This window comes from Pelophylax lessonae (genome assembly GCF_965119305.1).
Source record: "Pelophylax lessonae genome assembly, chromosome: 10".
Taxonomy (NCBI): Eukaryota; Metazoa; Chordata; class Amphibia; order Anura; family Ranidae; genus Pelophylax; species Pelophylax lessonae.
Window position 1 is genome coordinate 228,761,621 of NC_138777.1, and position 12,324 is coordinate 228,773,944.

The window sequence follows — 12,324 nt, forward strand, 5'->3', positions numbered from 1 at the left end:
TCGCCATGATCAACCAAAGAAGTAGAATGCACGTGCTCAGCGTCATATCCAGAGGTTGTCTTTGGGAAATAGACGTATGAGTGCTGCCAGCATTGCTGCAGAGGTTGAAGGGGTGGGGGGGTCAGCCTGTCAGTGCTCAGACCATACGCCGCACACTGCATCAAATTGGTCTGCATGGCTGTCGTCCCAGAAGGAAGCCTCTTCTAAAGATGATGCACAAGAAAGCCCGCAAACAGTTTCCTGAAGACAAGCAGACTAAGGACATGGATTACTGGAACCATCTCCTGTGGTCTGATGAGACCAAGATAAACCTATTTAGTTCAGATGGTGTCAAGCGTGTGTGGCGCTAACCAGGTGAGGAGTACAAAGACAAATGTGTCTTGCCTACAGTCAAACATGGTGGTGGGAGTGTCATGGTCTGGGGCTGCATGAGTGCTGCCGGCACTGGGGAGCTACAGTTCATTGAGGGAACCATGAATGCCAACATGTACTGTGACATACTGAAGCAGAGCATGATCCCCTCCCTTCAGAGACTGGGCCGCAGGGCAGTATTCCAACATAACGATCCCAAATACACATCTAAGACGACCACTGCCTTGCTAAAGAAGCTGAGGGTAAAGGTGATGGACTGGCCAAGCATGTCTCCAGGCCTAAATCCTATTGAGCATCTGTGGGGCATCCTCAAACGGAAGGTGGAGGAGCGCAAGGTCTCTAACATCCACCAGCTCTGTGATGTCATCATGGAGGAGTGGAAGAGGACTCCAGTGGCAACCTGTGAAGCTCTGGTGAACTCCATGCCCAAGAGGGTTAAGGCAGTGCTGGAAAATAATGGTGGCCACACAAAATATTGACACTTTGGGCTCAATTTGGACATTTTCACTTAGGGGTGTACTCACTTTTGTTGCCAGCGGTTTAGACATTAATGGCTGTGTGTTGAGTTATTTTGAGGGGACAGCAAATTTACACTGTTATACAAGCTGTACACTCACTACTTTACATTGTAGCAAAGTGTCATTTCTTCAGTGTTGTCACATGAAAAGATAGAATAAAATATTTACAAAAATGTGAGGGGTGTACTTACTTTTGTGAGATACTGTAATTGAAAAAAAAAAAAAAAAAAAGTTTAAAACCAGTAAATAGAGAAAACCTTCCTATAGGCTCGTACACACTATAAGAAAATTGGGCGAACATTTTCATACGATTTTCGTATAGTGTGTACAAGACTTTCTACAGACGATTCCGAATTTTCGTACGAAAATTCTCGAAGGGACAAACTCCACAATTTTTCTCGTACGGATTTTCGTTTTAATGTGTACCGTTTTTATAGAAAAATCAGAAAAGAATGACTGCGCATGATCAGAAACAATAAACAACAAAAAAAGCATTTGTCATGTGAGAATTTTCGTGCAAATTTTCGTTCACCGGTTCCGATTTGCTGTGAAACAACGAGAAAATTCGGACAGTCGCTCGCCCGATTTTCTTATAGTGTGTACCCCACTTATGTGTGTACCAAGGGTAGCAGCATAAGGTTTTAAAATAGTTCATGCTGATGGAGAGGGTTTAGTTTGGCTGTATCTAGCATGCATACATTATACTGTGAAGGAGGAGTATATGTGATGTTGGGGTTGTTGTCCGATGAGTGCTGAGGTAGGAGGTATATGACTTCGGCACTCTTCCTGACCCCGTATACTGATCCAGCAATACTGCTATATATTTATTTCCCACATTGCATCCTGCCAAGGCCAGATCTGTTTTTTCAGACTCTTCTTATCTCTGCTGATAGTGTCTGGTAATGGGTCTGGCCTGCATTGTATCTCTGCTGATAGTGTCTGGTAATGGGTCTGGCCTGCATTGTATCTCTGCTGATAGTGTCTGGTAATGGGTCTGGCCTGCATTGTATCTCTGCTGATAGTGTCTGGTAATGGGTCTGGCCTGCATTGTATCTCTGCTGATAGTGTCTGGTAATGGGTCTGGCCTGCATTGTATCTCTGATAAGTGTTGTCTTTATGTGGCAGGAGGCCGGCCTCCAGCTGACCAGGTTCGGACAATTAATGCGGGCGGTCCTTGAGGACACGAGGCTGGTGAAGCTGCAGACTGAAGGGGGCGCTGTGCTGGCCAGGCTGAGGAAGGAAGAGTCATGCGTGATGCTCACAGATGATTACAGGTAAGGTTCTGTATGTCATAATGTAACGATGGTTTAATGGTGAATTGGCGCAAGAAGAGGTCTCAAAAAAGTCTGGTCCTGGGGACCGGGGGAAGGGGGAAGGGAAACACCAGGGGTAGGGGAATCCCCAAACAGTTCAGGGGGTAGCTGTCCACTGTAGTGGCTGCCGGTGGAAGAGACAGAAGAGATCTCTGGGGGGAGACGAGGGAAGACAGCGCAGCGCCTTCTAAGTGCAGCAAGACATTTATTGAAGTATGTGCAGCAGTATTACACTCACATTTAGTCGGTGAATAAGATGCATTTAGTCAAGTAATGTTGATCATCAGGAGCATCACTGGAGCGGGTCCTGGTGGTGGAGGCAGTGGATCCCGGTGAGAGCGGCAGGGGGGGGTTCCTCCGTGTGTACAGGGATGGCCTCGGTGGTGTCCGCGGGCTCCCCGTCAGCTTGGTGGAACGCTGGCACTCGTGGGTCCTGGGATCCTGACGTCCCTCCTGGCGGTGATGCGGGACGCTACGGCGACGCGTTATCGGAGCATGCGCTCCTTCTTCGGCCTTTTCAGAATTGTTGCTTTTTTTTTTGGTTTACAGTGCAAAAAATAAAAACCGCACAGGTGATCAAATACCACCAAAAAAAAATTCTATTTGGCGGGGGGGGGGGGGGGGGGGGGGTGTTAGGACATCAATTTTATTTGGGTACAGCATCGCACAACTGCACAATTGTCCGTTAAAATAACGCAGTGCCAAATCGCAAAATATGGCCTGGTCATTAAGGGGGTAAAACCTTCCAGTCCAGAACTGGTTAAACCCCACTACCTACCTGAGTATTGTTGCTGACCATGTCCATCCCTTTATGACTACAGTGTCCCCATCTTCTGATGGCTCCTTCCAGCAGGATAATGCACCATGTCACAAAACTTCAATCATCTCACCACTGGTTTCTTCACCATAGTTACATAGTTAGTGAGGTTGAAAAAAGACATCAGTCCATCCAGTTCAACCATGACAATAAGATCCACTGTACTCCAATGGCCTCCACACTCAAAAGATCCGGTCACTGTACTCCAATGGCCTCCACACTCACCAGATCCGGTCACTGTACTCCAATGGCCTCCACACTCACCAGATCCGGTCACTGTACTCCAATGGCTTCCACACTCACCAGATCCGGTCACTGTACTCCAATGGCCTCCACACTCACCAGATCCGGTCACTGTCCTCCAATGGCCTCCACACTCACCAGATCCGGTCACTGTCCTCCAATGGCCTCCACACTCACCAGATCCGGTCACTGTCCTCCAATGGCCTCCACACTCACCAGATCTCATCCAATAGAGTACCTTTAGTATGTGGTGGAATGGGAGATTGGCATCATGGATGTGCAGCCGACAAATCTGCAGCAACTGCGTGATGCTATCATGTCACTATGGAGCAAAATCTCTGAGGAACGTTTCCAACACCTTGTATCTATGCCACCAAGAATGAAGGCAAAAAGAGGGTCCAACCCGGTACTAGCAAGGTGTACCTAATAAAGTGTCCGGTGAGTGGATGTACCCAAAACAAACATCCAGCCCTCTACACAAAAATTGTTCTTTCTAATATTTTTTCGGTCCTGACCATAAATAGAAGAGAAATTTCCGCGCTAGATGTGATAGAAAACCAAATGATTGAGAACAATAGTGAGCAGCTGGCACAAAATCAACTAACAGTGATTCAAAAAATACAATAAAAACCAAAAAGTGCAGCGCTGAAATCAGTATACAATTATATAGCTGAAAAGCTCATATAAAGAAAACAAAAAAGGAGCAGGGATAATGTCCAAATGAATAGTCCCAATATAAAGTGCAGAGATGTGAATCCACGTGCAAAATAACTTTCTTCCAGTGACACCAGGGAAAAGTGTAGGAAGGGGACACCCTTGTGCTCAGGTATAACAAGCAGCTTACCGAAATTCCGTGGCTGCTCAATTTAATGAGACAGCCTCTCCCAGATAGTAATAAACCAGTAGGTCAACCGATATCAAGCTCAGGTGCTTCCAAAGACTCCAAAAGCCGAAAGCCGTTTCCGGTGTGTTGTTAAACCGATCACATTAATATGTGGCACACTTGGAACTTCTCATATACTCCATTGAACGTAAAGCCATATGTAGAAAGAAACAGAGGCCCATAGCGTAATCCCGTAAACCAATAGGTAAATTTATTAAAAAAACTACTTACAATTTAAAAGACAAAAACAGGCATGTAGTATGTGCCGGTCATGGATCTAACCGCGGCCCAGAAGAAGTCTTTCTTATGACGAAACGTTGGCGATCCCAGACTTAAACGTCCACACGCCCCCCCAACAAAGCCGGCTGTTTATCCATATGCTGATCTGGAGACTTGCGGGACGCCGCGGTTAGATCCATGACCGGCACATACTACATGCCTGTTTTTGTCTTTTAAATTGTAAGTAGTTTTTTTAATAAATTTACCTATTGGTTTACGGGATTACGCTATGGGCCTCTGTTTCTTTCTACATATGGCTTTACGTTCAATGGAGTATATGAGAAGTTCCAAGTGTGCCACATACTAATGTGATTGGTTTAACAACACACCGGAAACGGCTTTCGGCTTTTGGAGTCTTTGGAAGCACCTGAGCTTGATATCGGTTGACCTACTGGTTTACTACTAGCTGGGAGAGGCTGTCTCATTAAATTGAGCAGCCACGGAATTTCGGTAAGCTGCTTGTTATACCTGAGCACAAGGGTGTCCCCTTCCTACACTTTTCCCTGGTGTCACTGGAAGAAAGTTATTTTGCACGTGGATTCACATCTCTGCACTTTATATTGGGACTATTCATTTGGACACTATTCCCGCTCCTTTTTTTTCTTAATATGAGCTTTTCAGCTATATAATTGTATACTGATTTCAGCGCTGCACTTTTTGGTTTTTATCATAAATACAGAATGAATACAGAATGAATAGAGAATGAATACAGAATGAATAGAGAATGAATAGATGTAGAAAGCCCACCATCCATCCCCCCTAATCCTCCTTGAGGGTAGCTGCCCTTTAAATCAGCCAGCAGGAGATACACTATCTGGAAATGAAAGTGTTAAAGTGAGGAGAGGAATGGCGGCAGGCGATAAAGAAAGTGTTGGGGGAAGCGCGGGGTCATCCGTCAGCAAAGCCCTGGCTCGGGAAGCGATTTTCCAGCCGCTCTCCTCTCCCTGAGTCTGGAATCCGACTGAAGCCGCTGGAACTGTGACATGTTTTTCCTCTGCCGGCCGGACCCCGGTGACTCCACAATCAGAGTGCTGTGTGTATGTGATAGAATCCGCCACCTGTCCCGACAGCCACTGAAATACCTCCGGGGTCACTCCACAATATTCAGATGTCCTGCCAGTGTCATTAGTACAGTGACAGTGCATATTTCTAGCACTGATTACGGTATTGGTGTCACTGATCCCCCCCCAAAAGTGTCAAAAATGTCAGTTAGGGTTCCGATCTGTCCTCCGCAATGTCACAGTCCTGCTAAAAATCGCAGATCGCCGCCATTACTAGTAAAATAAATAAAAATGACATAAATCTTTTCCCTAGTTTGTAGACGCGATAACTTTTGCGCAAACCAATCAATATACACTTATTAGCTTCACTAACATGTCAAAGTTGCAAAAATTGTGCTTGGGCATTAGGATTTGTTTTACCCTTAGGGTTATTCCTGGTTTCAGGTATCTCATGATTCTGTTTTTTTTTTAGCCAAACTGCTACTTAAATATGTACCCAACGTTCTATCAGATCGATCGATCGATCCGAGCCAAGATCTCCCTGATTGGACACCAATCCCTCTCTTGTCTGTAACGCCTCTCATTGCTGTGTTCTCAGTCCTCCTTTCTGTCCCGTTCCATCTGTCCTCACCTCCGTGTCTCTAGTGGGAGATGCCATCGCCATGTGCTCACTGCCTGTCACCCTGCCGGTGTCCGGTAGCAGCGGGCTGTGTGGTTGGACGGGGACAGCAGGGTGACATTAGGACACGAGAAATGCCGTCTGTGGATGGGCTAAATTCCCCCCCCCTTTAAAGCGGTATTAAACCCTTCAAAAGCAAACATTTGTTATATTGCAGCTTTCCAATTCTTGGATGTAATGGCTGCATTCATTTTCTTTTTTTAGGCTTTCTTGTCTTTTTCACCTGGTGATCCATCCAGTAAGTCTGTTGTTTTATTTTAAAACCGAACATGCAGTCTTGCAGATGTTGAGGGATAACAGAAACCATTTACCGTGAACAGGGGTGCTTAGGTCCCTTTCACACTTGTGCCATCTGAAAGTCGCGCAATTTTGCTGCGTTTTTTTTGCCACGATTTTGACTAGGCTTGAAGCAATTCCTGTGTAATCTTGAGGTTTATGGACCTCAAGTCGCATCAAAGTCGGACCAAAGTAGTGCAGGGACTAGGGATCAACTAATTATCGGCAATGCCGATATATCGGGGGCCGATATGCACTTTCCCCGATATATCGGAATCTGCCCCGGAGGTGACCGATATTGCTGAAATTTCGGGAAAGTGCTTGTACTAGAGTGATGGCTGCAGCCAGAGACATCACCCCGGTACCGCCGTCCATAGCCGAGGGTCGGCTGTCTTGTAATGACAACCGATGTGGCTGAGAAGCCGCTCTGCTGTCATTACAAGGAGCGGGAGGGGACGTCCCCCCCCCCCCTCCTCCCGCCGCATTCCGCGGCTCAACTGGGTCTCCCGTCCCACCAGGAGACCCAGGCAACCAGTCTGCACGGCCACCGAACAGAAGACCCAATCAAAGTCGCATTCGGCTCTGATTGGGTCTCCATGTAAAAACCTGGAGGTGATGTCATGACATCACTTCCGGGTACTGGCGCCAAATTTAAAAAAAATGACAGCATTCAAAACAGCCAAACTTGGCGTTTTAAATGCTTTCAAGTGCAGAGGAGGAGTTTGGGGTCTTTTAGATCTCCAGATCCCTCCACAAGAGTACCTGTCAAAAAAAAAAAAAGTTTTTATCCACTTAAGCCCGGGAAGATTTGGCTGCTCAAAGACCAGGCCCTATTTTGCGATTCGGCACTGCGGGACTTTAACAGACAATTGCGCGGTCCCGCAATACTGTAAGCAAACAAAATTGAGGTCCTTTTCTTCCCACAAATAGAGCTTTCTTTTGATGGTATTTGATCACCTCAAAGAGCGACAATTTTGAAAAAATAACAATATTTTTCAATTTTTTTTTCATATGTTATTCTCAAAAAAATTTTAGGCCAATTTGTTTTTTGCTACATATGTTTGGTAAAAAAAATCACAATAAGCGTATTTTGTTTGGTTTGCGCAAAAGTTATCGCGTTTACTAACTGTGGGAAAGATTTATGTCATTTTTATTGTTTTCTTTTTTTTTAACGAGTAATGGCGGCGATCTGCGATTTTTTTTTTTTTTTTTTAATTTTTGCAGTACTGCAACATTGCGGCAGACAGATCGGACCCTTGACTGACATTTTTTACACTTTTGGGGGGACCAGTGACATTACTGCAGTAATCAGTGCTATAAATAGGCACTGTTACTGTAAAAATGACACGGGCAGGGAATGGGTTAACTTTATTGGTGATCAAGGGGTTAAATGTGTCCCTAGGGGCGTGATTCTAACTGCGGGGGGCGTGGCTTGTGATGTAATCACAGAGACCTACGATCCTACATAGCAGGATCGTGTAGTCTCTGCACTTACATCAGGGAGAATGACTGACAGACGCGAGTGACCGGCGGACATCGGAGCCGGTCACTCCCGCGGGGATCTCAGTGAACAAGCGGGGATCAAATGCCACCCAAAAAAAATCTCTATTTGTGTGGGAAAAAAAGGACATCCATTTTATTTGGGTACAGCGTCGCACGACCGTTAAGTAACGCAGTGCCATATTGCAAAAAAATGGCCTGGTCATTAAGGGGAAAAATCTTCTGGGTAATATCGCTGTAAGCTCGGTCTGTGACTATTCGGTGTCTGTCGGTGTAGGGAGAGTCAAATCTAAAAAGAACAAAATAAAAAAAAAAAAAAAGCAGCGCTAAAATCCATTCCAGGGCTTGTATTGCCACTGAGATTGGGGAGGAAACACAAGCGCCATCTAAGTGTAGCACATCTGGGCATATCAAGGTAATCCACTTTGAACGATTACATTTACATTTTAATTGTTATTCTTTGATGGATTATATTTGAACTTTGAGTTGATATTAATCCTCGTATTCCCACTCCCCCACCTATGAGGATGAGCTCCTTTCTTCATTGCTCCGGTATGACCATTCTATGTTATTGCCTCTCTAATATTGTAGCTGAGTGTTCTGATTTGCTGTGTATGAAGTCATTCTTTGTAGTGATTGGTGAAGACCCCGTGTGGTACTTTGTTTGCAGTGACCCTCTGTCTGTGTCTCTCCCCAGGGAGGCGGTGGAGGTGGCGGCGGAGCTGTACAATGGGGTGGATGAGGGCGTGCACACGCTGGTGAAACTCTCCAACAAGCGCATACAGCAGATGGAACTGGTCATTGAGTTTGAGGCGTTTGAAGAGCGGTTTAAGGAGGTAAGGCTGGAATTTGGCTTGGAATATAAAGCAATGTATGAACAGATATAAAGTGAAAATTCACAGATAAAGGGAAATCACGGAATATTTTTGGTCGGGGAATACTCTGTTATGGTTGCTGTGCACAAAATTACTATTGTGCGTCGCAACCTTCCCTCCTCTGGCGTTAGGATTGGACAGCCCTAAAGGATGGAGGCCCCCCCCCCCCCCCCCCAAAATATTCTGGCTTTCCTTGATGCTTTTTAAGTGATACTAAAGTCCCAGATTGTATAAAAAAAAAAAAACCTCTTCTACTTCCCTGCTCTGTGCAGTTGGTTTTGCACAGAGCAGCCCGGATCCTCCTCTTCTGGGGTCCCTGCCGGTGCTTCTGGCCCCTCCCTCCTTCAGAGTGCCCCCACAGCAAGCAGCTTGCTATGGGGGCACCCGAGCCAAGCCGCTGCTCTGTGTCTATTCAGACACGGAGCCGCAGTTTGGCCCCGCCCCCTCTATCTCCTCATTGGCTCGATGCAGTAGTCTCCTAAATTTAGAGATTTTCACACTGCATGCAGCCAGTGATGTCACTAGCGCATTCACAGGAGTGGCGTCACTGTGGCTTGACCAATCAGACAGCCAGAGAATGCTGTGTCCATTCAGACACAAGGCCGCAGCTCGGCCCCGCCCCCTCTCTCTCTCCTCATTGGCTCAATGACTTTGACCACAGCGGGAGTCTCCTAAATTTAGAGATTTTCACACTGCATGCAGCCAGTGATGTCACTAAAGCATTCACGGGAGTGGCGTCACTGTGGCTTGACCAATCAGACGGCCAGGGAATGCTGTGTCCATTCAGACACAGAGCCGCAGCCTCGGCCCCGCCCCCGCCCCTCTCTTCTCATTGGCTCAATGACTTTGATTGACAGCAGCAGGAACCAATGGCGCCCGCTGCTGTGTCTCAGCCAATCAGGAGGGAGAGTCCCAGACAGCTCCTGCAACGTTGCTGGATAGAGAGGGGGCTCAGGTATGTATTAGGGGGGCTGCTACACACAGAAGGCTTTTTATCTTAAATCCTAGAATGCATTAAGTTCTGGATTTAAAGTGGTAACTTTTTCTTAATTTGTACCTACAGGTGAGCATATAATAAAGCTTACATTTGGGTACTATATCTCCTAAATTTGGAGATATTCACACTGCATGCAGCCAGTGATGTCACTAGCGCATTTGCGGGAGTGGCATCACTGTGGCTTGACCAATAAGACGGCCAGAGCAGGCTGTGTCCATTCAGACACAGAGCCGCAGCTTGGCCCCACCCCCTCGCTCTCCTCATTGGCTCACTGACTTTGATTGACAGCAGCGGGAGCCATGGGCACCCGATGCTGTGCCTCAGCCAATCAGCAGGGAGAATCCCAGACAGCCAAGTCTCTCATGCAACATCGCTGGCTTGAGATGGGGCTCAGGTAAGTATTAGGGGGGGGGGGGGCTGCTACACACAGAAGGCTTTTTATCTTAATGCGTAGAATGCACCTTCTGCCTTTTAGAATATCTTTAATAAACATTTTATAAAGGACCTCTAATTGATATGAACTTTTTAATAGTCGATCCTGAGGATCCATGCACACTAGGCAGCAGAAGAAATTCCAGAACTGCTGGCAGAAAAAAAGCAGCATGAAAAATTTTCCTATGAAGATCCAAGTAGATTAAAATCTAACTGAGTGATATTTATTTTCTTGGAACATTTTTAGGATTATCAGGAGTTAAACCTAAAACACGGAGTTAAATGAATTCATCCATATTGGTGCGTTGTCTGAGTATTATTTGTCAGTCCATTCATTGGCTGAGCCCTCATAGGTGATCTTTTCTTATTGGCACGCTGTTGGTGACACTTCTCCCTCCTGCTTCTCTTGTAGGTGAGCGGTTGGATGGAGCACGTTGGCGAGCGGTTACTTGGTGAATGTAGTGTTTTAGAAGATTCACTGGAGGTCCTTCTTCAAACGCAGAGACACTTCCAGGAGTTTGATGGCGTGGCATGTGTAAGTGGAGGGGACGTGATGACTCTGACATTTGTCACATATTGGGTTTAATATTTGTCACAGGAGATGAGGGAGAGAGAGGCGCCTCTAAGTGCAGCTATCCAATTTAATGCAATAAAAGAGTAAAAATGTACATAAAAGTAAGGGTAGACAAACATATCTGAAGAGTAGTGAGGAGTCCAGTCCCTGATGGTCCTGCAGAGCAGTGGCTCTGGCGTCTCTTTGCTTGTGTTGGTCCTCGGAGAGAAGCAAAGAGACGCCACAGCCACTGCTCTGCAGGACCATGGATGGTGCACCTATACCTTTCCCTGGGATCTTATGCCCCGGGGTTTAAATGCCCAGTATGCAGGAGTCCTGAGAGCGGACTAATGAGGACCATCACATTGTATTGTTGGGTCTCTCCTAGGAGTACTGTAGACGGGGTCAGGAGATGCTGCAGTCGATGGAGAAGTGGCAGAGCCTCTGCTCTCAGGAGGTGAACAAGTACATGGTGAAGTTACAGGCGTATAAAGAGACGTTATCAAACTTCTCGAAGAGACTGGAAGAATCCCGTATTCGGCTGGAGAAGACCGTCAGACTCTATCAGTTCTTTGACAAGGTCAGTGAGAATCCTAACCAGCCGTAATTATCATAGAAAACATGAGAAACTCCCAGAGGTCTCTGGCTGCGGGAATGAAGGCTTTTATTGGTAATCTGTGAAACGTTGTTTAGGTTACCCATGAAGTCACTATGACTCATTTATAGAAGGGGTTTCAATGTGCAACAGACCCGCTGTGAGATGGAACTACAGATAAAAGTGAGCAAAATTGGCAAATATCTGCAACACATGGGAGAGGTGGGACGGTGATGTCACGCTTACTGCCTCATCCAATCAGAGAACGCTTTGCATTAATTCCGAAAATGCCAAGCATTCTCTGAATGGCGCCCGTGCCGAGCGGTCAGCATCCTGTGTGCAGAAGGCAGCTGCTCTGCCCAGGACCAGGAAGCAGGTGGGGGGATCACTGGAGTAGTAGCAGGATAGTAGCGGTGTCTACTACAGTGTTTTCCAGATTCCAGGGGGATCGGCCAGGTACAGTATATATACAAGCTGGAACAATGTAACTATTTTATAAACTCCATATCTGGAATTCATCTTTAACATAAAGAGGAGGCGTTCTATAGTCCGGAAGAGAATTGGTCAGAGCTGACAATGCTGCTTGGCATTTTAAGGGTAACTCCACTTTTGTAGGGAAAAAAAAAGAGCAAATTGAGAAAAAAACAGTAAGGCCTCTTTCACACGGTCCGCCTCCGTAGGTGGATCCGTGCTGCTCAGCGGGGATCGATCCGCGATCCCCGCTGAGCCGGCGGATGACAGCCCCGTCTCCGCTTGCAGTGCGGAGAGGGAGGTGTCACAGCCCCCGCTGCTCTCTATGGGGAATCGGATGAGAGCGGACCGCCTGTCCGCTCCCATCCGATCCGATCCCCAGGACGGATGGATAATAGGGTTTCCATCCGTCCGGATTTCACAGACAAGATCGGATGCGGATGGCAGCGGATGTCAGCGGTGACATGTAGGGCTGAATGGGGCATCCGATCAGATCTGCCTAAAAAACTGACAGGCGGAT

The 12,324-nt window shown here is 46.6% G+C and overlaps 1 protein-coding gene across 2 annotated transcripts in view; it reads left to right on the top strand.

Annotated features, from left to right (window-relative positions):
• PLEKHG4 (pleckstrin homology and RhoGEF domain containing G4) overlaps nt 1-12,324 on the top strand; it is a 182,776-nt gene that overhangs the window by 98,187 nt on the left and 72,265 nt on the right. For both annotated transcript variants that reach the window (XM_082270023.1, XM_082270024.1), the window contains exons 10-13: nt 2,016-2,164; nt 8,579-8,717; nt 10,598-10,720; nt 11,127-11,318. In XM_082270023.1, the coding sequence (XP_082126149.1) occupies nt 2,016-2,164; nt 8,579-8,717; nt 10,598-10,720; nt 11,127-11,318 (603 nt within the window). The remainder of the gene's footprint in view (nt 1-2,015; nt 2,165-8,578; nt 8,718-10,597; nt 10,721-11,126; nt 11,319-12,324) is intronic.